This window comes from Nylanderia fulva, unplaced genomic scaffold (assembly GCF_048542155.1).
Source record: "Nylanderia fulva isolate GAGA-0341 unplaced genomic scaffold, ASM4854215v1 Scaffold2, whole genome shotgun sequence".
In the NCBI taxonomy this organism is placed as follows: domain Eukaryota; kingdom Metazoa; phylum Arthropoda; class Insecta; order Hymenoptera; family Formicidae; genus Nylanderia; species Nylanderia fulva.
In genome coordinates, this window is record NW_028190263.1 from 7,468,299 (window position 1) to 7,494,605 (window position 26,307).

The window sequence follows — 26,307 nt, forward strand, 5'->3', positions numbered from 1 at the left end:
GTTTTGAAAGAAACCTGATTAAAATTGGCAAACAAATTAATACTAGGAACGTAGAAATAAATGCGGAAAATTTATTTTTAATTATATTACCTGGCAATGCGTAAATTCTTATATACAGTATTTCGTTGAAATATATATCTAAGTTAGCTTATTCATTGAAATAGTAATATCATATAGTAATATAGAGATTAATTTACATTCAAATATATAACGAAATAGGACTCGAGTTTAGGATTGTACATCGTTGTTCGCGTTAGAAGCAGAGATTATACAACGTTTAAAAAAAATTGTCATTTGTACAGTGGGTTTCCTCCTTTCTCTCAACAGTCGCATTGTGGCACTCTGTACGTAAAATTGTTGCTCGTTATAATATTAATTCCAGCACCATAATATGGCATCACATAGTGCGAACCATCTGCTGGTCCTACAATTTGCGTAGCTATCAATATTACATCAGCAAATTGACCAAGAAAAAGAAACCCCAGTGTGCTCAACTTGAGTAAGCCCAAGGCAGGATATCCAAGGTAAAATCGATCAGCACCGAACATACCAAGAAATATCGATAACAATAATGATGTCTCGAAAGAATATCCATTCCTAAGAGAGCAATTATTCTCAAATAAGTATCTTAAATCTCTCTTCTACAATATTCCTTAAAAACTCCAATTATGCCAATTTAAAATACCGAGTACTTACGTCCATTTGCAAGGTATATCCTTCTTGAAAGTATTATTTTTCGTTTCTGTACAAATGAGACCATCAGCAACTAGACATAACACTAGAAAAACAAAACAATCTATGTATATTTAATCTTGTTAAAGTAGAAATTCTCTAGTATGCATGAAATAATTGTCTCTAAATATATAATAATACAAAAAGAAGACAACCAATAAAGGCAATGTTTAATGCAATCAAAATTTATAGGAAGAAATAAATAATAGATATTTATCTCATAATTGCGTTCTTTTACGTCCTTTTTCTACCTTTTAAAGTCTAAATATACATTATTTCATTTTAAATAAAGCGTATATAAAAATAATAAATAACGAGCATACACACATACATACACATTATAATAAATGCCTCTCAAATAAAGGTTAGGAATGCTCCAAAATCTTGAATGAGATCGAGCTTACCTTTGGCCTTGTTCTCCTTGGTGCAGCCACGTGGCTGCTGCGTTTTGGGATCAATGAAATCGTAATCGGGATGGGGACAGATGTACTGTCCCATTCGGAGATTATTGCAGTCGATTGAATACGTCAGATTCGTGCCATCGCATAGCGCGATCGTTGGCAGAAAGATGAGCAGCCCGCTAAGAAATCGCACCGAATGGAACATAACGTCTCATTTTATGCGTTACACCTCGGCGACAGCCCGATATTCACCTTATATACACGCGATTATAATAAACTACGAACGAGCGCATCTTCTTCGTGTTTTGAAATCATATATCCCCGACGTACATTGCTTTTGCTTTTGCGACGTTCCGCTCCGCGGCGCCATCTGTCATCTGTCACTTTGGCTCAATGCGCATGTGCGAAAAAAAGCGAATTCTAGATGGTACATCAAGTGAGAAAACTTGGACTTTCTCAGAACTAGCACAAAAATTTTTAATATATTCGGTCAAATTGTCAGCGTGCGAATAACACCCTCCCATTCAAATGTCGCCGCACGAATGACGCAACAGCTATGGAATGCGGTGCGCAGTACAGCGCGCAGGTGTGGAGAGAAGGAGTGGGGATAGAGCAATGGTGGGGATAGAGCAAGTAGGTGGGAGGAAGTGGGAGAATGGAATGTGATGACGCGAGGCGGGAAGGTCACCGCTAGCGCACTAATGGCGCAATATTTAATTATTTTGATCATTTTGATCGATTTGTTTTAATTAAATTTTATTGTAATCTTATTTTATATATAATTCGTGCGTACGATGTCAAGATTCTAAAATATTGCTAGTTAAAGTTACTAAAAGGCAAGCTTTTTTATTGGAGTTTAAAAAATTTAGGAGTTTAGAAAATAAATTAATTTACTAAAGTGAGCTGCTAACAATAAAAGATAAAACTTGAATAAAAATTGGCGTTAATTTAGAGTATATTTTTAACATTCGCAGCTCGAAATTCGAACATTATTTGCATAATACGTAATTGTTATGTTGTGCTCCGAAAACGCATGGAAGATCTGCACCATCTGCACTTTGCAACTACAGTGCAGATCTGAAAGAAGTTTTGTGACGGAGCTACCAAGCAATTTATTACAAATTGATATTTAAAATTTTTTTATAAATTCTGGAACATAAATTGTGGCTAAATATATTTTTCAAGTAAGTCTGATTATACTTGCAAAATTTTGACGTGATCGTTAAAGTAATTAATTCGTCCGGTTCAAAAACCATGATATAACCAATAAAGAATTCGTTGGGATTATACATTTTTCTTTTTAATTATGAAAATCAAAGGTTTTTTTATATATAATAATTTTTTTAATCTACGTTGTGTAATTAATAATCTCAAGAAATACAAATACTATCTGATACTATCAAGTTTTATTGCAAATTAGTGAAAACAAATTTTTCTATTACACTTATTTATAATATAATGAAAATTATTTGTTAAACAACTCAAAAACTGATTACTGAAATTTTTTGTAGAGACAATACCTAATAATAAACCATTCTTGTAATATAGACGGTATACTTTATTAGGATACTTGTTATATGGTTTTTTGAAAATACAATGGTGATGGAAGAACAGGTATCAGATATGGAACTAGCCTCAGAAAATATTCCAGTTCCTCAAGTACAAGAAGTAAAAATTGATACAATTAAAAAAACCAATAAATCAAATGTTTCACTTGGTAAACCAAGATTAAGGAAAAAAGCATTGCACGCATCGATACTTAAGCAAATGGAGTTTTATTTCAGTGATGCAAATTTGAATAAAGATCGTTTTCTATCAGAACTACTAAAACAAAGTCCCTGTAAGTATACTTTTCTTCTTTGATGTCTTTAATCATTCAAGTAATTACTGAGATTTATCTAAAGTATAATGTAGCATAATTTAATACGTTAGCTCTTTTATTAAATTATTTAAAAATATCAAAATATTCATATTGATTTGTCTGTTTTATTTGTTTTAGATATAGATCTTGAGGTATTCACTCAATTTAACAAATTGCGCGAGCTAACTACAGATACAAATAGAATAGCTAAAGCTTTGCAGAAATCAACTATGTTAAAAGTGTCGGAAGATGGTACAAAAGTCTATCGATTAACACCGATTAATAAGAAGGAAAATGTAGATCAATGTACCGTTTATGTGCAAAATTTACCTCCAGATGCTGATCATGATTGGTTAAAATTTAGTTTTTCTAAATTTGGATCAGTAGAATATGTTTCAATTCCTCGTTACAAAAGCAATAGAAAAATAAAAGGGTTTGCATTTATAGAATTCGATACACCAAGTAGTGCTCAAGAATGTATTAAGGTGAGAAAATGGAAAAGTAATATTTTCAACATAAGTAGATATATCACTGTATAATTAAAAATGAGTAAAAAAAAATATATAACTTTTTTGTAATTTGATAATATTACGATGTAATATTTTATTTTTCAGACGTTTCAAAATAAGGGATGTGTTTTACCATACAATACAGCTCCCCATGATGTATTAAGTATAAGTACTTTTGATGAAACTAACAAAGGTGGATATTCAGTTCCAACTTATGATGTAAATTCTAAGATAAAATCAGAAGATATTAAAGAAAACGAATCAGAAGATGAAAGTAAAACTAATGAGAATATCCATAATAATGAAATGGATATAGCAGATAATAATGACAGACAAAATCCAAGAAAAAGAAAACTTGTTTCTGAAAATTCATTTACTTTGGATGAAAGTTTAGAAAATATTAAAACTAAGAAGAAAAGAAAAGAATCTGTCGATCATAGTATAATAAATCAACAGAATGAAAAAGAAAAAACCTCAAAAGATGAAGCCGAAGATAATGATAAAATTTGTGACAATGAAACGGATGTAGCTAATAATACTAGTAGACAAAATGTAAAAAAGAAGAAAGTTGTCCCTGAAAAATTATGTGTCACAGATGAAAGCGACATTAAAGTTGAGATTCCTGAAAACAATAGTACAGAAAATCAAGAAATTTTATATAAAAGTAATAATCGTAATAAAATTGCAGAAAAGAAAAAGAGAAAAGTCACGATGGACGATATAAATATTGCGGAAGATATCAGTGGAGAAGTGAAAAAGGAATCCCATAAATCAACTAAATCAAAAAATAAAGAAATAAGATTGGTACATCCAGATACAAATGATGATGGCAAAGTCACAAGTAACGAGGTAGATTGTAAATTACAAAGTGAAAAAAATCCCAAGAGAAAAGATAGTGGAATATCAATAGCTAGTATTGATGAAAAAAAGAAGAAGAGAAATCGGAAAAAGAGAACCAAAATTCAGGAGGATGATATTTGTTATTCGTTAGGACTGCAAGTAATGTTAAAACCAGATTGGAAACGTCTTAGAAACAAATACTTAGAATTACAAAAAGCTAAAATGCAACTATTGAAAGGGCATTTAAAGAAAGGTGAAAATATAACAGGAAAGAAATATGATACAATTGGACAGAATTATAAATGCAAAGATGAAAAGGATAACAGGAAGATTAATGAAACAGAAAAGTCAGTTTATGGACGCATCAATTATACACCAGGAATTATAGTGAAAATTGAAATGGATGAGCCTTGTACAGATCCACAAAGTTTCAAGGTATATAAGCATTATTAGAAAAAGACTTTAAAATATTTATATATTTTTTTATATCATTAATAAGAAAATAATAATATAAATTTTATATCAAGCATTTATATATATTTGTTTCAGATGGAGTTTAGAGACAATAACTCCGTGAAATATATAGATGTAACACATGGTTCCTGTGAAGCTTATATAAGATGTGATACAGTGGAAGCTGCACAATCATTTGTGCAAAAGAGTTATGAAGGAAGATGTTTGACAGTTTTAAAAGGTAAATAAATATATATTAAAATCACATTCTAATATGTATATATAAATATATATATATATATATTGATTTTGTATCAATTTTTCTAGATGATGATGAGAAATCATACTGGGATAAAATAGCAAGAGATCGAGATTTAAAACTGAATAAAAAAGGAAGAATTAAGCAAAGAGGACGTGATAAATTGTTGAAAAGAGCAGAGAAAAAACTTGGAAAATGCATAAAATTTGATCAAGATTGATTCCTATTATTAATTTTCTATATAAAATTTTTAACATTCATATATACATTATACTATAGTACATATCTCTGTACATGCATGTTATGTATATATAAATAATGGTACCATTGTTAGTATATAATTGAAACATAAATAAAGACATTTAGCACAAAATTATTAAAAGGGTAAATTATAACAAAAAAAAATATATATATATAATCCTGTAGCATAATTAGAACATTTATTCTTATAATATACATTACAGTTACAGTAGCATTTTAATGTTTGGTATTTATTTTACAAAAGGTGTTCTTTTTATAAAATTAATTAAATCCTACCATCTTCCTCGTCCTCCTCCTCCTCCTCCACGACCTCCACCTAAGCTATTACGGTTGAATCCTCCTCCACCACCACCGCCTCCTCCTCTAAATCTTCCACCATTGGCACCTCTGTTACCAAAGCCTCCTCCTCTGCCACCTCCACCTCTACCTCTACCGAAACCACCACCTCTTCCTCCAGCACCCCTTTTCATAACTCTGCCAGGACCACCTTTCTGTTTTTCTCCAGGAGGTTTCGGCAAAAATTTTTGGAGAGGTAATAATTTTGCTGGATCAATGTACAACTAAAATCAATAAGTAATAATTAATAATGTATATATAAAATTCATATACAAGTAGAAATAGTAAACATATAAGCTGTTTATATGTTTAATATTGTCATACCTGAGTATCTTTTTCAAAACTGGAAGGCTTTGCATTTTCTAATTGGACAGATACATAATAATTACGAATATTTCCAAATATTTCATCTATTTTTCCAATCTGTTGTTTATTTGACAAATAGATTGGTGCATGAAAATATGGAATTTGTTCAATTTCTCCTTTAACAATTATCATATCTTCTACGGGCCATTCATAACGTCCTAGTGGAGTCACTGTTTCTGGAGGTCCTTGATCATACCTGTGATACATTAACAAAGAAAACAATATGCTTATTTGAAATGCCGCATAACCTATAATGTAATTTTGTAAACTAATTTTCTTCAGTATATATGTAATTATTATCACTAATTGGCGAGCTTACCTTCTGCCTCTATCGAAACCACCACCACGTCCTCTATTAAATCCTCCACCACCTCCTCGGCCTCCTCTGAAGCCTCCTCGAAAACCTCCTCCGCCGCCACCGCGTCCTCGGAAAGACATAACTTCTCAAATAATCTTACTGCACATCAACAACAATAATTCACACTTATTATGTTGAAGTAAAATTATCTGTCAAAATTATTTTCTCTCTATATTTTCGTTTATTTATATTTCTGGATTTCAGAAATAATTTTTTCGGTTTTTCGTAACCATAACATGCAACGAGTATCCACATCCACGACAATCCACGTGCGCTTCTTCTTCTTCATAGAACATGTGACATAACATAGATGGAAAAGCGTGACGTAAATCGAGTGACACTCGATTTTCCACGTCGCCAATTGGCCAGTTCAATATAAAACTTGTGGCTGATTGGTCTAATGAAAAGCTTCGATCGCTGTGATCGGTCCGTAGAGTCTCTGGAAGTAAACTTGACGTTGTAATCAAACGAGACGCTTCTTTATTAAATCTATCTATTTCATGGACGAGAGAAGAAGATTCTCGCATGCGCAAGATGTAGATAACGGCGCACTTTTACATATAAAATTTTGCATAGTACATTTTTACGTTATATATATAGCGATAAAAATATATAAAAAATGTATAAAGATAATCTAGTGTCATATGGGAATATGATCTATATATGGAAAAGGAAGAAAAAATGTTGAAAAATTCTATCAAAAGAATATAAAGGTTATATCAAATTTATTTTATTTTCATCGCTCTTTCATTTATAATATTTTATTTATTTAATATGTCAGCATAATGATATATATATATATATATGTGTGTGTGTATGTGTTATTATGTATGTATGTATGTGTGTGTGTTTACAAAATATATAAATATTGAGTCTTTTAAAACTACATCTCCCGTGAAAATATGTCTCGCGATTATATTTTATTGACTCAAAAAATTTTTATTAGTATCACAAAGTCGTTTCTTATTAAATTGATTCCGCAAAGAAACGTTTGTATAATTTATCCGTGAAATTATTCACTGGTGGATTAAAATAATCTTCTACGGAAATGTATTTTGGTCCACCAAAATTGTTCAATAAAGCGATCGCAAATATGTTTAACTTGGCGAAAAAGAATCCATGATCTGTATATAAATAAAAAAAGTAATGCAATGTAATTTGAATATACAATTTTTAAATAGTATTTCGTAAAATGCGATATATTTTACCTGCGGGCATATTTTCCAATTTTGGATGACGATCGAAAAATAATTGTTTTGCAATTTCATGCTCTTTAGTATTATTCTTCACCTGAAATATTGGAAAAGTTAAAATTAAATGTCATTAAATGTCAAATTAAAAATCATATGGTACAAATAATACAAATAAATTGTAAAAATGTATACTAACTACTGCAATTTTTCCACTTAGCATAACTCTGGCGCATCGCGGGTCCATTGGATCCCAATTTTTATCTTTGCAATAACTTCCTTCTGCCAATGATACTAAAAGAGTCGCGCGATGATCTACCTGTAATAATTAAATATATTTATATGATATAATCATTGTAAAAAATTTAGATTGTAATATGACAGATAAATTAAATAATTTTATCAATATATGATACATATATATTATATTGGAGATTATTAATAATTTTATTTTAAAAAACTACAGCTAGATATATTTTAAGATTTAATACATGATAATCTATTGCCACAAAAAATATTATCTTATTAGAGAAGATATGATATATCAATTGAAAATATAATTTAACGCAACATCATGAGATATTATAAAAATATCTTAAATTTTTCTTTATATAATAAAATTTTCTGATTTATTCTCCTTTATTGTCACAAAAAATATTATCTTATTAGAGAAGATATGATATATCAATTGAAAATATAATTTAACGCAACATCATGAGATATTATAAAAATATCTTAAATTTTTCTTTATATAATAAAATTTTCTGATTTATTCTCCTTTATCGCATATTAAATATTTTTTATATGCATTGTATATCGCGATATTACATATAGTAATATCTACTTACAGCGAGATCTTGGGCAGTAAAATCAAGAGGAGTGAGATACATATATGGAATTCCAGTGCCGTTTCCAATAGGTCCATCACTGATGGAGATTAAATTCGCAACAGGAAATGTTTCCACATCTTTCCGTATGCTTATTGTCGCTGTAGCAGCCCAATCTTCCGATAGAACAAAAGGTATAATCATATAAATAATGATATATAAATAGAAATAAAATATAAATAGAAAGAATTGCTTAATGAATATATCATAGAGATATTTGAATATAAATTCGATAGATCGAATTGTAACTCGTAGATCGTATCTGTTTTTAAGTGCAAAAGATTAATTTAAATATTTTTGAAATATAAGAACTATAAAGAATTTTATAATTTTTAATAAGTTTTTTTTGCTCTATTCTTTCTAATATCTCTTTAAACAATAATAGATTTATTTTGTGATGATCATTATTAATATGTTTCATAGCAATATAATCATTCTTTTATATATATTCGATACAACGAATTGTTTGATATCTGGTTAAATATATGCTTGGCACAAGATCAACGATAAATGACAAAAACAAAGCACGCTATACACGAGTGTGTGTGTGTGTGTGTGTGTTTGTGTGTGTGTGTGTAGCGTGCTTTGTTTTTGTCATTTATCGTTGATCTTGTGCCAAGCATACATTTAACCAGATATCAAACAATTATATGTATATATATATATATAAAAAAAATTATTTATCTTAATTATTTATATCGCTGAAAGTCACTTTTAAAATAAGACCAAAATAGACTGTAAAAGACATATACGTTTCATATTATCATCTTAAACAAAATATATATATATGTACATACATATATATATATATATATATATATATATATATGTATGTACATATATATATATTTTGTTTAAGATATATATATATATATATGTATGTACATATATATATATTTTGTTTAAGATGATAATATGAAACGTATATGTCTTTTACAATCTATTTTGGTCTTATTTTAAAAGTGACTTTCAGCGATATAAATAATTAAGATAAATAATTTTTTTTATTGTAACGTACACACACAGATTACGAATTTAATATTTAATATTAAATTCCAGAAAAAGTAATATAAAGTAAAATGAAAAAAGTTAATATAAAAACTGCATAATTTGCATAATCTATATATATTTTATATATATGTGTACATATATATATAAAATACATGTAATAGAAAATTGATACATTTCTAATGCAGAGTCACGGTATTTTATCAAGAGTAATATATTATATACTTCATATTTTAGGAATTTTCCTATGTCAACAAGATACCAGCATCAGTCAATTACCAGCTTGATTAACGACGTATCTGGCGACTAAAGCTGCCTGGTCTTTCGGCGGTAGATCTTGTATGACTTGATTAGTAGTTCTTTGACTGTCTCGACCATCATCGAATCCGATCGCACGTTTCAGAAAGTCAACACTAGATTCGTCGGGCTGTTTTGTCCTTTTCCATTTAACAAACTCTTGAAATTCCTTCCAATATTTATTATAATTCACTCGCGCGTCGTCAAGCTTATGCGCCTCGCTTATTAGTAATACGCAAAAAACGATAACGCTGATCGTGATTCGCAACATCATTGTCACAGAAACTGTCTGCGCAGAATATTCTTTTACAATGCGCAAATGAGAAGCGGTTTCTCTTACACAATGTACCTAATGTTTTTTTTAACGATGAGCAGGGCTTCAAACACACAAGTGCGCTGACCGCTTGCTTCCGCGCGCTTTATAAGCTTCGTGATTAATACGATGACTGTGAAGATATCGTAATAGAAGCCCAATCTGATAAATTAAATTCGGGCGCACGCGTATCGCGGAATACTCCGCGATATGCGTGATCCCGAACTGTCGTGCGCGTGTAGCGTTTTACGCAATGATGCGATGAAATTCAGTGTAAACAAGAATGTAAAAAATTTATAATTTACAATATCGCATTATACTATATAAGAATTAATTTACTTTTAACGCAATTAAAATTCATCATGTATCTGAATATTGCAATATCTCTGGATTCTATAATAATAATCAATTAAAAGAAAAATTTATAATTTACAATATTACATCATACTATTCAAGAATTTATTTTTAATGTAATTAAGATTCATTATGTATCCATGTAATAATAATCAATAGTGTATATATATATATATATGTTTTTTTTATTAATTTTCAGAAAAGATAAAAAAAGAATCAGTTCAAGAGGATCTCATAAAATTTTAGAAGTTCGTTTGACGCTTGGTTGTGGTGCAAGGTCGAAGAAACTGGTACGTCGGCCACTGCCGAGGCTCTCCGGCTGGATGTGGGTCGTCGTCTAACTGTTTTACGTACCGTTTCTCCGCCCCTGACTCTGTATCTTTCAGCAGCAGCAGCAACAGGGAACGGACGCCTACACGATGATGTCCATACTTTGTTCCTTGTACTATACATTACGGTAATGCTAGCGGCAATCGCGATCACGATGAGGGTTTCGTACGACGCTCTTTCTTCCGTCTTCCTGCGGCCTTTTCCTCCAAGATTGCATCGTTATTCTTGAAAATTATTAAACCGATGATCATCGATGTTAATATGTACGAAACTTCATTATAAGGTAATATATATATATGTATATATATCTCATTTACCGTTTGAATTTATGAAGCTTAAAATATTTCTATCTCGCGCTATTTTCATAAGACTGCAGAATTTGACTCAGATTAAACATCCTGTTTATTTAGCTTTGCTGTTATTTTGAAGTAATACTTTGCATTATTAAATTTTTATAATAATTTTTAACGTCATAAAAAAATGATAAAGCGTTAAAAAACATGTATTTTAAATGAGAATAAAAATCTGCATTGTTTCTCTTCAACGCAAACATTCGTATTAATTTTTTGAGTTTTGCAAACAAACGTACACTTCCGTTATCTTTTTATCTTTGTTGGACATTATACTCGATTTATCTATCTTCTTTAGAGTTTCCCATAATTATCCATTTCCTTGTTTCTTTCTTCCTCAGCAACGGCGTTCTCCTACTCTTGGAGTCATTCGGAACGAGATCTTCCTCCACCGCATGTTTCTCCTCCTGCCTCACCTCTTCGTCTTTCTTCTACCTGTCCTGACGACAAGGCTGTTCAGTCGCTATACGACCTTCTTCCAGGGTTACGAGTCCGAGAGTTTTCCGGGGGCTCTAATTTTTCGTTCTCTCGACGCGCTAATTGCAGAAGAAACGCTTTTTTCCAACGAAATTGTTATTCACCATTATAAATTAGAATTGTGTTGCATCAAAAATTGCGCGCCGATGGATCAGTGAATAACATCAAGAATTGCGAGAACTCAAGAGGAGGCTTCGAGATTGACACCTTTTAAATCTGCTATCATTTTTCCACACGTAATCAAGGTATAAAAATATCTAAAATTATATTTAGATAATTTATAAGAAATTTTTTACAATATTATATTCGTATAATGAATGTGATAAGTGGCAAATGCAAAGAGATAATTGAATAAAACAACAAAAAATTCAGAAAATCTCTTTCTCTCATTAATATATTGATAATGATTAATAAGTAATTAATATATTTAATATAATTTCGAATTTAATTGTATATATCTCAGTTAAATTTTTTAATACTAAATTGTTTTGTATATTTTTTTTTTATATATGTTTATAAGTATACATAATATAGACAAAATTTATTGGGTTTAAAAAAATGACTATTTATAATATTTTGAAAAACGGCTTTGCAGTTTTTTGCACATTAATAAAATACGACTAAATAATTTAATAAAATATATTAATTGATAAATAATTAATATAACTTTAATGACTTCAAATTTATAAATATTTAAAATAATATTTTTAAATAAATACTTTGTATATATTATTATATATGTATATGTATGTACAAACATAGATAACAAAATATAAAAAAATAATTTTCAAAATTTAAAAATCGCTTCTATGGACTTTTGCACATTAATAAAATATGATTGTAAATTTAGATGAGAAAAGATCGCGCATGTATGTATGTAAGATGCGATTCACGGCACGGTCATGTACGTGAAACTGAAATTACACAATTCGGGGACGAAACCCCGAAACAGGGAATAAAGTAGGTCATACTGACCAACATCACCAGGCGCGTTCCATTCACCATGTCAGAGGAACCACCACAGAGGGTCATGACCGTAATCCCCATGAGCGTTATGATCGTGATGTTATTATGAATGGTGAACGGCGTCATCGCATACATGATGATACACAGATGATTTGAGCGGGTGAATGCATGTCACCGTACAACGTTATTCGACCTGAATATTAGAGCCAAATAGAGGATTAACAAAGTTACAGGACAGCTCGGAGGAGTATGTTACCGATTTATATGGAAAGCGTATAGAAAGAGAAAAGAAAGAGACGACGCGATGCCGGAAGATGAAGAAAAATAGGGATAAAGACAGAGAGAGAGAGAGAGAGGCTACTAAAACCCGTTATACATTGAATTCCATCTGACGTAACAAGATCTGCTGTCCTGTACATTACGGGTTTATTATAACGTTTATGTTAATGTATAAACGTTTATGTTAATGCATAAATTTGCATTTTATCTCGAAAATCTGGATCCGTACGAAAATTCTCTGCATATATTTAATTCTGTATTTATATATCTTCTGCAAACAGCTTTGACACTCGGAACTTATCAAAGATAACGGTCTAACAAGCCGTTACAATTAGTGGCTCATTTAGCATTATGCATTATTATTATTGCATTAAATTATACAGACTTACTCAATATGACGCGTTTACAGTAACATTTCCAGTTTAATCAATCTGCTATGTAAAACGCAATTTTGCATGTCGATAGATGTGACATGTATTTTAATTAGCAGAAATTTAATTATATTTGGGTCGTTTCCTGTTTTTCATGCGCTACTTTCACTGAGATACCCGCATATAAAACTTAGATAACAGTGATGACTGTTGCAGTTAAAAACCGTAAAAGCGTATAAATATGAGCACGAAATATTAGAAGAGCCTGAGAAATAAAAAATATTACATAAAAATAAAAAATTTCCATCATACAAATGTCATCAAGTTTGTTGCGCATTATTAAGTAGAGAGTCTGCTCAATATACTATCATTCTTACAACCATTATTTAATTTGCGTTTTAACAAAACATTATAATAAGAAAAAAATAGATATCTAATATTATAAATCGAGAGTAAATTATAATGAACCAAGAAATGATGATCAATTAATCATAATTAAACGATTTTTTTCAGACATCGTGTGTATGAGATGCGGAGACGCTTATGGATGCTCCTCGCTCTTCTGACATGCGTGTCGAGCGAGTATCTGATGGGCGGCCACCTGGACAACAATGCCGGGTCCCGACGATCCGGCAAGATCGAGAACTCTCCCACGTCGGGTCGTCAGACGCGTCTGGACGACCTTGACCTGGATCTCATGGCAGAGGAGAGCGCGGTTGCCGTCGTTGGTGCTACCTCTGAGACTCTAAGCGACGACAGCGACGACGTTCCACGTTACCATATTCCGTATCCTTTCGCCTTCAATGGCGGCAAGCCGTTCTCGTTGGAGAAAGACCCGATAACCGGTAAGATCGACTTCGAGAAGGCACCACCCGTCAAAGCTCTCAATTACACCGATTATCGCGAGAATAAGGAGAGCCAGGATGATCCCTCCAAAGACAGAGGCGGAAACGAGGACCCGGAAAGGAAGAAGAGCAAGGGCAAGGGCAAGGACAATGAAGACGTCAGTCCGAACGAGATCAACACGTATGCTAATTTTCACGATTTTCTCAACCTGCCCGTCCACTATTCTTCGGACAAATACGGAAACGACAAGTATCCGTTGATCTCGAGCTCGTACGCGAACACGAAGGTGCAAAGCGGTTCTAATAGCTACAGTACGTACAATCACAGACCTTATCATCCTGAGAACGATCTGTACGTGCGTCCCGTTAAGCATTCTTATACACCGATAACGAAAACCAGCACGCATAAAACTACAGCTATCGAGGAGGATAAAGTAAAGTGGAGTCCGTCGACGACTTTCTTGCCGATCATCACCACGAACTCTTCGCGAACGATGCTTTCCACCTCAACCAGAGCACCCGCCGTGACCACGTGGAAACCATCGAATACTCCGGTATCCTTTCACACCATCGATCGCACAGAGCTTGAGAACGAGAAGAATCTTCTGCCGATCGAGAAACTGCACGTGGAATCTCATCGAAATCCGAGCAACGTTCCCACGCGAACTCCGAACGACGGTGCCATGACGGAGAAGACGCAAACCACCTCTCATCTTCACAAAGATCACTCGAATCTCGATAATTTCGTGCTGTCTCATGCGAGACCTGAAACGAAACCGACGCAAAGCGAAGAATATTCTTACGACACTTACGAGTTGCCGGAAGGTGAGAGCGAGAGCGAAGGCGGCAACGACGGCAACAGTGAGGAGACCGATTACTTTTTACCGTTCAAAGACTTATTGAAGGAGATTACGTCGGTATCCTCCACAACTGCTTCTCCAACAGCATCCACGGCGGCTACAACCACCACCAGTACCACTACTACTACCGCTGCTACTAGCACGATGACTGATACTGCGTCTTCGACAAGAACCACGACGACTACTACCACGATGATGCCTTCGCGATCTGTATCTTCGACGTCATCTACACCTGAAGATGCATTGGTAAACAACAGACTGCAATTCCCGATCATTTCTTCGTCCTTGAACAGCGATCGAAGACAGAGTGTTACGGAGAGTCATCAAGGTATAATCGGTCACGGATACAGACCAACCTCGATCAAGCTGGAACCAAACAGAATAGGAGCAGGAACCGTGATAGAGAGCACGAGCAACATTGTGATTCCACCGGATCAGGACACCGTGTCTTTTGTTCTCGGTAATCGTCAAAGTGTCGAAGGTGGTTACTATTCGGTCGGGACAGCCGTCGGAGAGAATCCTTACGGCACTTTGTCCGACCTCGACACCACGCTCTGGCCGCTTCACAACGATCCGCATGGACCAACGAAGATAGTCAAGCACGAGTATTCATCAGCTCACTCCGCCACTGAATCACCGGGCTCCGATCGCGTTACGCAGAAATGGTGGCCACCCAGCCCTCTGAAAACCAGCAACGAGATCGAACCACCAAAGTCTCAAAGTCCTCTCGTAGCAATCGCAAGCGCAGTGATTCAGGATACGAGGAACCGAAGCAAAGAAAAGGATTCCGGCTACGTCATTTTTCCGGATGAGAACGAAACAAAGGACAAGGACACGACGAAGGAGGAGCATATCGTTGTCATAAACGAAGCGGATGGCAGTATTCGTGAAATCACACCCAAGACGACAACGTTAACGACGACGACGATTGGAGGAGACCTGCCACAGCTCGCTGAGGACTTGATACCACCCGCGGAAAGTTCTAGGCCACCATCGTACTACCATCATTACCAATACGATATGTCAAGACCGGATCACTCCAGATTACCTCAGAGAACACCTTTACCGCCACCTCCGTCGCGTATCAAACCACCACATTCGGCACCTCCCCCGGACGCAGGACTTAGAAAACGTCCGTACTCGCCGGACACAAAGCTGCCTAACATCCTGCCCCAGTTCCGACCTAACGCGAAAGCGTCACACGGTCATCGCGGTCCAGACGCGATAGGAACTATGCCGGCTGGACAACCAGGTTCATCGGGTACGAGAGTTCGACAACCCTTGCCGAGTCACTCGTCCACTTCGCGAAGACCTCTTCCGCCGCCCTCGTATCTTCAGCGTTTGAATCCACCACCGCCGCCGATTCACGCGGTCAGACTAGCCTTTGTGCCGACGTCCAACGGAGACAGCATTGCTTCGCCACACGAGACGGAATCGACGATACGAACGAGACTTCGTCCTCCGCACTCATCCATCTCGCGCATAGGCCTGGAGGAGAACAAATTGTTCACTCACGGCAAGAACAGCGAGAGTAGGAAGGAGGATCATGGTAAGAGCGAGATTGCGGACGAAAACGAAGAAAGATACCCGGAGGAACCGCCAATGACACCGCCGAGGCCGCCTCTGTTCCCGAAGAGACGAACAGCGGATCCTCCGCGCGTCGCGACTCTGCAGATGATACAGCAACACGGTGAATTAATCGGCGAGAATGAAGAGACCGACGAATCGGTGGAATCTGTGCTCCCGCATGAAGCAGAACGCAGGAAGTCCGACAATCACGATCCAGCGGAAATACCTGAACAACCTGTATACGTTGTATACCCGGTCAACACCGCGGTCAACATACTTTCAGACGACTCCAACGAGAAGGACGGAAGCGTCGTTGTAGGTACACGAGGTCCTCATCGGCCGCTACCACCTGACACTTTGCTTCAGAACGAGCCGGCGGAGGAGACGCATACCGTCTACAACGGTAGACCTCTGGCCGCTCTTGATTTCCCATATCCTCTGGAACGACCTGATCCGTCGTCCGTCTTTCCCGCGGCTGGGGTGAAAGAAACACCGTTATTGATACCCAGTAAACAACGGCAGCAGCAACAACAACAACAACAGCAGCAGCAGCAGCAACAGCAGGCTTCCACCCCAAGCGAGCAAGAGAAGAACGAAAAGGACGAGCAGGTGGATTCAGTAAACGTGATCCCATACTTGCAGGACTTCCTACCGACATTCAACAACAAAAAGAAGAACGACGCGGCAATTTCCGTGACGTTGCATCGCACTGCACCGATCGCAAGCGCATCAACGTCAGCATCGACGTCGACCTTGTCTACATCGACTTCGACGCCGATCGCTTACGTTTACACCCCGACGAATGCTCCGTATTCCATTCATCGTCTCGATGACGACGTCAACGACGATGACGAAGACGCCGCTACGAAGCAAACGGTGTTGCTACCTTCTCAACAGCCGTCCAGCTCGTCCAGCTCGGCGCCGGCACCGCAAAATTTCATGGCCCCTTTTGTTGCGAGTTTGAGCGCCGAGACGCCTAGCAAAAACGATTGGAGCGTCGTCGTCGTCGAGGGAGCGGAGAGAAAGTCGGATAGTGACGGTGGCGAGGCGAAGGTCAACTCGGAGTCCGAAACCCAAACTGAGAAGAATGAATTTGACGCTGACAACTTTAAGCCGCAGCTCTTCGGTGGGTTCAAACCGATCTACGAGTTTCCTACGGAAGATGCGGCGCGTCGCGACGTCGCCGATACGAACGCAGAAGTGGACACTCCCAGGAATTTCAAGAAACTGCTCTCCGTATCCGACAAGGGATAATTTAAATTAAAGATACAGAATTTTAAGGATACAAGACGTCTGTGGGTTTCCCTTCGAGCTTTGCGCTCGGACATTCCATACTTGCGCTCATTTTACTTATTTTTTTCGCGTATACGTAAATGAAAACATCGACGAAAGCGAAAGCAAAACGTACATGCGTAAGAAAAAGAAACGAATGTCTTTGCGCGCTGCTCGATGAAAAGATAGATACATCCTCGTGGCAGAGCTAATGAAGGACTGACTGTTGTCACCTATTTTTTATTCCGTCTAATTTATTAGAAGAAGATTTATTAGAACATTGTGACATGAAATAATATATTTATTGCAATCATTTGAGTTAAGCTTTGCCTCGCAGATGTATAATAGCGTCTAAACGTTAGCTACAAAAGTATCGACAAGCAGAAGAAACACTGAATAAAAATAACATTTTCTATGTGGGTAAAATTTTTGGAATATTTCATTATTTTTAATTGTGCAATATACGAGTATTAGGAAAAAAACCATTTCCATCGAAAAGAAATCAAACAATTAAACTTGATATTTCTTCATAAATGCTTTATATTATCGAAAGAGATATATCGTCATACTACAAAGTTGTATAATGATATGTAATAATAGTTTTGATTAAATTACTTACGTATACTAAAATTATCTATATAATAGATGCTTTATATATATATATATATATATATATATATATATATATATATATATATATATATATGAATAAAGCATATAGAAATTAATTTTATTCAGATCTTTTTCTCCACAAAATTAAAGATAAAAAAAATTATTTTTTAAATATGTTTCGCGTCTTATTACTTTGTCTTCTATAAATTTGATAAATTTTTCATATATTGCCTATGAATATATATTATATATATATTCGCACGTATTACATATCTTATCTGCTATCAAAAAGTCGAAGATCCAACTTGAGAATAACATCACCGCTATCGACTTCACGTAATTTGATTCTTTTTTGAATTGGTCCGCAAGAATCTTTACTATCTCTCATTATGTCAGCCACTCTGATTTCGGCACGACCAAGAAACTCTGCGTAACATTTCAAATTGTCGATATAAAAATTATTTAGTCGATTAATATTTTTTTTAGTAGCACTCGTATAAAATTTAAGTAAGAGATATACGTAAGGACTTACCGTCAGGACTGTAGTGTCCTTTATCGAACACGGTGATGCAAAGGGTATCCTCCTGTAGATCTTTTACTTGGAATTGCATCGAATCGTCCCACCAAGGGCAATCGCTTCCTGATACGACATTGGTCCTTTCTTCTTGAGAGCCCATAGACACTTTGCAGAATGTATTATACTTTCCTAGAAGAAAAGAAACGCTTGCATATGAACATTCGATCGTCGTCGACAAAGCAGAACGACAGTTCTGCGACATATAAATATATATATTTTTTTTGCTTTAAGCGTTAGTAATTTTATGCTTTCGTGCATTATACGTAGCCCTGAAGCCATTCCAAAGATAGCGCACTTATCCTCCCGCATCCGGATTCTTCAGCGCCAAACTTTTAAAGCTTGATTATCGTAAGATTGAAATATTTTGATATATAATTGTATATCTTAAAGATATTAAATATATATAATTTATTAAATATGTGTGTATGGTTTTTCTTTTATACATATAAACATTTATACACTAAAAAATAATTTTTTGTCATGCATTTATGCTTTTGCAATTTTATTCGCCAAAACCTTTAATTTTATTTGATAACTGTAAAGACCATTGTTTGAATTTTTAATTGTGGATAAAGTAAGAGTGCAACTAATTAAACTATTAAAAAAATCATAGAGGAGAAAAGATCGTGCTACTGTGGAATAGATGAAGCAGATAATAAAATCAATGCAATCCCATCATTATAGAACAAGCTTAATAAAAGTTGATTTACAAACCAATGTCTAAAATATACGAATACAGGTATTCAGAATTCTTTCAAAGTGCAGGATCTCGATACTATACCTTTTCTGCTAATGACAAGATCTTCAGCTTCCACAATTACTAGTTGCAGCATACCTTGGGGAGGTCTGCGAACTACAATCATGGCAGATTTTTGTTAGTAAAATAAAGCGCTGCATGCAAATTATATGATATTTTTGTTTTTCTGACGCATGTTTCTCCGATAGATACCTATATGTATACCACAATATAATACCACCTTTACATAAAAGCATACAAGCAAGCGTTAATAAACACGTGCATTAACATTGGTAAAGAGGTGTAAAAAAAAGCAAACGTGCGATAATAAGCGACCTAAAACCGCCATTGCGGATTCTTACCGAATGGGGCTTTCAAGTTGTAGCCTTGGAGGACAGTGACGAGAATTCTGCCGCACGCCCCAAATTGCGCCTGCTCTGTTCATCCACATAAACGTATTGTTGAAATTAAATTTATTATGCGACATGGGAGTAGATCTACGTATAAGCTGCGATACTGCGTGATATACACGAAAAAATTGACGTACAAATACAGTGACCATATTTTCTAAGAGAAAATAAAGAACAAATTGACAATTCTGTGACTATCAGAAGTCTACGTTCTTATTCTTATAGTTGAAACTGATTCAATTATGTTGAAACAAATTAACCCTTGGTTTCTTAAATAGGTTCTGAATAAGAGGTATCATTGTTTTCGTATATAAATTCTCACGTTAATATTATAACATTAGACGATGAAACGCTAAATAAAAAAAATTATAATATAAATAAAGCGACAAAATATTTAAAATAAAGGAAAAAATTGAGTGTTAGAAAAATGAATAAATCTAAAGGACAGCTACTTTAAATAAAGGTTTGTCCTCGAAAATAAAGAACGGATAGTCACTGTACGTATAAACACTATCTGCTTACAAACAATTGACAAAGCAATAGATAACTTATAAGAGAGAAAGAGAGAGCCTGTACGAATAAACAATTAATGGTTTGATAATCTTAATACTTGGATAACGAGGATAGTTAAACTCACTTGATCGTTGTCTTTGCAAACGATTTCTTTCGTTTTCTAAAAATCTCCTACGCGCTTCTATGATTCGTTTCGACCACAATGAGCATTCATTCGCAGATGATGCTAATAATATAATTGGCTTCTTTTGATCTTTCAGTCTTAGAATTTTCGAAGAATTGTCCGCTGCGTCGCTTCCGCTCAGGCTACTGTTTCCGTCATTTTCTCCGAGCAAGGACAATTCATTGAGAAATATTGGCTATAAAAAGAAGAGACATTTTGATATTACAATGATGAAAAAATTTTTTACACATTTTCTTTCTGATCAATTTTCTAATATTTTTCAAAAGTATTACATATTATAAACATTACCTTTCTGTACATCTTAAACTTTTGATGTTCGTTACGTTCGAATGAAAATTGTTGGCAGTTGAGGGAGAATTTTATCGGTTGAACGAACAGTAAAAAATCATTTGTCAGGTAGCCGACGAGTTCTTTGCCACTTTTCGACTGTAACAAAGTTGCCATGTGGAATAAAACTGTGAAAGAAATGCAACATAAAAATTTCTCAATACGAAAATAATTCTTACCTTATGAAGTATACCAAAATGCAAAAGTTTTCGAGGTCCTAAAGAATTTGTCAAGGAATTGAAGACAAGTTGCTCTTCAAGACCGTCGCACATCACATGAGTTTGCAACCATTCCAGTCTGTCGCTATTTTCTTTCTCTCTGACTCCTTCATTCACCTGCAAAAATGCATAATATTAGATGAAAAATAAAACAAAATAAATATGAATAAATTCTCCTCTCTTTCTAGATAGCAGAATCAGTTATTTTGACGTCATTTGATGTTAAAATTACGTAAAAATAACTAATTTGCTATCTGGGTTCTTTCTACTAGTTGCTTTCTTTGTATTCTTTTGCGAGTGCTATTTTTACCTGGGTACAAAACTCTTCGGATTTAGCCAACGCTTCTTGTAGATACTGCCTATCGGGATGATCCATCGGCGTATATTCCAAAATCTATAATGCCAGTGTGTTACACACGCTACTTTATGACGTGATGTAAGTTACAATGATTTAGAGATAAAAGTAAGAATACCTTGCCGATAATGAGCGGATATTTTGTTATTCTTTGCATCGGTTTGATTAAAAATGAGCTTAATGGCATCCCCTTTGTTCTAGGATCTTGTTGACACTTCTGTGCGACCCGGACGAATTCCGGCGAGGTTTCTGTCAAACGTTGCAGATACGTCGCAGCGGATATTTGACAGCTGCAGAATCTTATGTAAGCTGACATCCTGGGTATCTATACAAAATTTTATATATATTGTAAGCAGATTTTCATAAATAAAAACGATGGTTTTTCTTGCATTTAAAATGATCGTAAATTATTCATACACTTACATTTTCGCATAGAATATCGCCAATCATTCTAACTACTCCGTTGTAGCTGTTGTCCCTTCTTATTCTTAAAGTTCTGTAAGAAATTTATTCGTTATCTCATTTCGTTAATAGAAAATATATATATTTCGTTAGTTATACATTAATGGTAGATTTAGTTACCTCAAAAAGTTATCGTTACAAGCAATAATGTCTCTCCAATTGATAAATATCTTTTCTATTTCATCGACGCTTAAGACTAAACTTTCGATTAATGGTTTCTCAAACACCTAAAATATACACAATATATATATATACACACACACATACATATATATAGATTCATCTCGAATTTCCCTTCTTATATTTTTAATTTAGAGTAACAATGTGCATGTTTTTTTTCTTTCAATTTTTCATACTTTAAATTTGTCAAGTTTTTATTTAAAATCTTGTTAAAGTTTTAAATAAATACTTTATCTACAATTAATTGATTTCTAAAAATTTACACAATTGTTGATAAGAAAAACATTTTAGATAGATAATATCTAAGAAAAAATCTACCAAAGTGGTATAAAAAATCTTTAGATGAAAGGAAGGAGAACTACGTGTCATATGTTACTCTAAATATATACATACATGAGTCAAAAACCGTAGATAAAAAACAAATTCAAAAAAGAAAGTGAAAAGTACCTCGTGTACTAGTCTCATGTCTTCTATATAGGCGTGTTCAGTCACAATTAGCTCTTTGATATGTTCCTGGCGCTTTTTTTCCATGGGATTGTGACACATTGTATCGATCACCAATTCATTTGCTACACATAAAATATATACAAAAAATGTTTTTTTCGCGTAAAATCATTAATTATTATTTTTTTACTTTAAGTAGAGATAGCTAATTTTATATTCTCAAAAATAATGTGGCTCAATAAATATATGTCTTAATACAAAAATTTCTATATGTATAAATGAAATAAAATCTTTCGAATTGTCTATACTATTCTATAAAGTACAAAATCTTTTTTAGAGTAAATAGAGAATAAAATCATTCCCCTGTCAGTAGAACGATTTTCTACGTGCTAATGAATTAATTATCTTGGGGCAAAGATAAAAACTTTAAAAAGAAAGGGAATATATTACATGTCAAAGTAATATCGATAAGTTAAAATTGTTATTACGAACGATAATATATCGAATAACATGTGATTCGTCTACGCAAGAATAATTTTTACAACAGATAGATATTTTATTTCGATCAGCGATGATAGATGCGAACGTATCCGTATATGTATATATGGATATGTTTACATACGTATAAGAACATCGGCGTACATATGCGTATGTGTGTGTGTTGTGTGTGGAAACACAATATATATATATAATATTTCTATATGTATATAAAGTGTGTGAACAAGATTTTTTTCTTTGTATAAGTCTCACACAGAATTATTCATACTCTCTTACAACATTCTCCATTACACGCCAAATCACATCGTATCTTAATTGAGATTTCCGACGAGACTTGATATTAGAATAAACAAACAACTTGCAAATAGTAACAATCTTAGGAATACAACGCACTACATGACTACATCGACTAAGGATAACCAGTTGCACAACTTGCTTTAGACATCCCGCCGCCGTCACCTTAGAATAACTTTATGCTGGGAGGGACTGGTGTCTTGGGATACCTAATTATTATAAGCACACAATTATTGCCACTGTGGTATAACGTATTTACTCGCTTCTGTGGTTCATGGAAGAGATTATATAGAATGGGTAAAAGTAGCAATGAATAAATACGTTGTGCGCTTGATTTTTCGCCAGTATATGAAATCGGTTGCTGATATATCATCCTTGCTTCTTTTCTAGATGACTTTACGGCTGGAAGTTCGAGGAGTCTCTAAAGAAGCCACAAACTGACGCATACTTTTGCGAACATTTGCGAACGTTTTATCGAATGTTAAATTATTTTTAACATATATTGTATATCAAAGCTTCATAGCTGCGTGTGTATATACTGAACTCGGTGTCGAAATGTGTCGGTAGGCTCTAATGCAATTCTTTCGAAGATACTTTTTCGGGGAACAATAAACATTTTTTATATATCCTTTAACATAATAAATTCTTTGCAACGAAGCGCTGTACGTTCATGGGCTATAATTGTACAATATATCATATGAACAAGCCGTTTGACTGCAGATTACTATCCAAGAAATAAATAATATACAGTCAGTCGATTGATACACATACAGGAATATTGTGATTCAATGAAAAACCTAATTTACAATAAGATATTACGTCACTCAATGAATCATGTGATCAATGCTATTTCTTTTTAGCTCGTTATTGGCGATCTTTTATTGTTCACGTATGACTGCTATTTATTTAGGCTCTATTGTAAAAGGCTGCGAAGAAGGAGCGCATCCTTTATCTTCTGTTATTTATAATACAAAGTATTTGTTACATTCGCGTATAAGTGACTAGGAATCGAAAGATTAGATCGATAGATTTACAGCGGGCAATCAAGTCATACGCTTTGTTTCACTCTAATTTCCCCTTTCATGAAATTTATACACAAATGAGAACACGAATAATATTTGTAATGCAATATCGTGTTTGCTAATTTTATTAAACGTAGGAAACTGCACACGATGTCAAGTCGAATAAAATTATACGAGATATTTCTCCAAGCTCCTTCTCCTCTTATACTGTTTTCAATCGCAACAGCTAATCATTGGCTGCTCGATCATGAGATCGTCATCTTTTTAGATATCTTTTAGGCCTCGGCATGAGACAAACGCAATTTCTAACGGTCCACAATGCGCACCATACATTAACATTAACAAAGGATAAAACATAACGCAATTATTGTAGCTTTTTTTACGGTCACTTCTATTTTATACAACTCTATGATTAACACAAGCATCATACACACATACCATAAAAGAAATAATAGAAACAGTAGTAATCTTAACTTCCGTTAAAAAAATTGAATTAAATTCTCTAAAATTGTAATCGACCACCGAAATGTTCAGAAGCGAGAAACGTAATGTTCGGAAATGACGCGGAAAATACTTCTTTTTTATATTTGAAAAATTTTTATATCTAAATAATTGTTTTCTTATACAGCAAGTTTCTTAAATAAAGCTTTAAAATGTCAAGCTAAATACATATATCAATTTGCACATAAATATGAACTTAACAAATTGACTTAAATATTAAGTAACAATGGTATTCTTACCACGACACATAACGTTAAATATTTCTAACACGTGTGTGAACAAGCTAAAAATTTAATATTATTATTTCTTAATTATATGTCAGCATATAGATAGAGAACTGAGGTAGACCTTTGGTGTTGGTGCAGATATTATCATGGTGGTCGCGTAACACTAATGAAATGACTGAACGATCGGACTTGGTACATGCGCGCATCTCTATACAACGAACATAGTATTTGCATGAAAATCGTTTGAAGATGTAACACAGTTAAAAGGCTAGTGTGTTGCGATTCAATCGTTGTGATAACAATCCGAATGATAACATTAATGAAGGAATGAGTGCACAACCCCGCACCAGAGGGAAAGGCTTGTATAATATGTATAATAAGTAGAGGCTATATATATATATATATATATATATATATATATTTATATTTATATATATATAATAAAGAGAGAGATAGAAAAAGAAAGGAAGAACCAACTCCAAATCTTGTTCTCTGCTCTTAATCTCATATTAATTCTTCATTTCTCATTTTCCTCTCTCTCCTTTTTTTCTCTCGTTCTCTTTTACTATTCCCAACACCCTCTCACTTTTGCTTTTTTTGTTTTTTTTTTTGCACATTGTCTCCAACGTTGAAAGAGTTCTGTCGTTGTAGCACGCCATGCTGAGTATTGGAGCTGCTATTTTTCTTATTACACTTCAGGTGCTTTAATTTTAACCAGCAATGCTGTACTGCTGCTCGGCTACCCTTTATGCTGCGTGTTAAGCAAAAGCGAAAGATAATTAATAAAAAGGAGATTATAGAATGCATATATGATAAGACTAAATAAGAGAAACAATCGAGGCAGTTGTCTCTTTAAAGCATCCTTTCTAATTTTTAAATTATTACTTAAAATCATAGACTTATGCGAAATATTTATCAGATTTCTATTTCCTCGTTAAAAAACTTCTTATAATTATTAAATGTATATATAAATGAAATAAAATATTAAAAATTTGCAAATAAA

General features: G+C 34.1%; 6 protein-coding genes across 26 annotated transcripts in view; 2 read left to right on the forward strand and 4 right to left on the reverse strand.

Annotated features, from left to right (window-relative positions):
- Positions 1-51: 51 nt before the first annotated feature.
- On the reverse strand, positions 52-1,693 carry bisc (TM2 domain-containing protein 1 biscotti). The gene is made up of 3 exons (XM_029318265.2): positions 1,137-1,693; positions 697-778; positions 52-597 (listed from the first exon to the last, which is right to left on the reverse strand). The coding sequence occupies exons 1-3, from the start codon at positions 1,336-1,338 to the stop codon at positions 321-323; spliced, it is 561 nt and encodes a 186-aa protein (XP_029174098.1). The 5' UTR covers positions 1,339-1,693; the 3' UTR covers positions 52-320.
- Positions 1,694-1,798: 105 nt separating this feature from the next.
- Positions 1,799-5,428, forward strand: Larp7 (La related protein 7). 3 transcript variants are annotated; one of them, XM_029318261.2, is made up of 7 exons: positions 1,799-1,969; positions 2,108-2,317; positions 2,645-2,973; positions 3,133-3,479; positions 3,609-4,778; positions 4,893-5,037; positions 5,124-5,428. In XM_029318261.2, the coding sequence occupies exons 3-7, from the start codon at positions 2,730-2,732 to the stop codon at positions 5,273-5,275; spliced, it is 2,058 nt and encodes a 685-aa protein (XP_029174094.1). In that variant the 5' UTR covers positions 1,799-1,969; positions 2,108-2,317; positions 2,645-2,729; the 3' UTR covers positions 5,276-5,428. The 3 variants fall into 3 exon arrangements, with proteins under 3 accessions (XP_029174094.1, XP_029174095.1, XP_085338271.1); XM_029318262.2 differs by having other exon boundaries at positions 1,799-2,317; positions 2,682-2,973; XM_085482145.1 differs by having other exon boundaries at positions 1,799-2,317; positions 2,699-2,973.
- A 40-nt stretch (positions 5,429-5,468) lies between these two features.
- Positions 5,469-6,672, reverse strand: Gar1 (Gar1 ribonucleoprotein). Its single transcript, XM_029318264.2, has 3 exons — positions 6,338-6,672; positions 5,977-6,214; positions 5,469-5,876 (listed from the first exon to the last, which is right to left on the reverse strand). The coding sequence occupies exons 1-3, from the start codon at positions 6,454-6,456 to the stop codon at positions 5,589-5,591; spliced, it is 645 nt and encodes a 214-aa protein (XP_029174097.1). The 5' UTR covers positions 6,457-6,672; the 3' UTR covers positions 5,469-5,588.
- A 412-nt stretch (positions 6,673-7,084) lies between these two features.
- Positions 7,085-10,299, reverse strand: CREG (Cellular Repressor of E1A-stimulated Genes). The gene is made up of 5 exons (XM_029318365.2): positions 9,741-10,299; positions 8,415-8,569; positions 7,766-7,885; positions 7,585-7,666; positions 7,085-7,500 (listed from the first exon to the last, which is right to left on the reverse strand). The coding sequence occupies exons 1-5, from the start codon at positions 10,030-10,032 to the stop codon at positions 7,343-7,345; spliced, it is 807 nt and encodes a 268-aa protein (XP_029174198.1). The 5' UTR covers positions 10,033-10,299; the 3' UTR covers positions 7,085-7,342.
- Positions 8,248-18,399, forward strand: LOC114942888 (uncharacterized). Of its 5 annotated transcripts, none has more exons than XM_085482142.1 (6): positions 8,248-8,587; positions 9,699-10,356; positions 10,625-10,750; positions 10,815-11,038; positions 11,447-11,827; positions 13,712-18,399. In XM_085482142.1, the coding sequence occupies exon 6, from the start codon at positions 13,728-13,730 to the stop codon at positions 17,724-17,726; it is 3,999 nt and encodes a 1,332-aa protein (XP_085338268.1). In that variant the 5' UTR covers positions 8,248-8,587; positions 9,699-10,356; positions 10,625-10,750; positions 10,815-11,038; positions 11,447-11,827; positions 13,712-13,727; the 3' UTR covers positions 17,727-18,399. The 5 variants fall into 5 exon arrangements, with proteins under 5 accessions (XP_085338268.1, XP_085338267.1, XP_085338266.1 ...); XM_085482141.1 differs by having other exon boundaries at positions 10,625-10,715; positions 10,812-11,038; XM_085482140.1 differs by having other exon boundaries at positions 10,625-10,715.
- Positions 18,265-26,307, reverse strand: part of Dap160 (dynamin associated protein 160) — a 28,903-nt gene continuing 20,860 nt past the window's right edge. For 12 of the 15 annotated variants that reach the window (XM_085482131.1, XM_085482138.1, XM_085482130.1 and 9 more), the window contains 12 exons: positions 22,766-22,887; positions 22,259-22,365; positions 22,100-22,172; positions 21,795-22,001; positions 21,632-21,715; positions 21,283-21,438; positions 21,065-21,202; positions 20,717-20,951; positions 20,032-20,106; positions 19,715-19,786; positions 18,889-19,062; positions 18,265-18,782 (listed from right to left, as the gene is read on the reverse strand). In XM_085482131.1, the coding sequence (XP_085338257.1) occupies positions 18,631-18,782; positions 18,889-19,062; positions 19,715-19,786; positions 20,032-20,106; positions 20,717-20,951; positions 21,065-21,202; positions 21,283-21,438; positions 21,632-21,715; positions 21,795-22,001; positions 22,100-22,172; positions 22,259-22,365; positions 22,766-22,887 (1,595 nt within the window). In that variant the 3' untranslated portion in view covers positions 18,265-18,630. The remainder of the gene's footprint in view (positions 18,783-18,888; positions 19,063-19,714; positions 19,787-20,031; positions 20,107-20,716; positions 20,952-21,064; positions 21,203-21,282; positions 21,439-21,631; positions 21,716-21,794; positions 22,002-22,099; positions 22,173-22,258; positions 22,366-22,765; positions 22,888-26,307) is intronic. The other 3 variants (XM_085482134.1, XM_085482133.1, XM_085482136.1) reach the window with 3 other exon arrangements.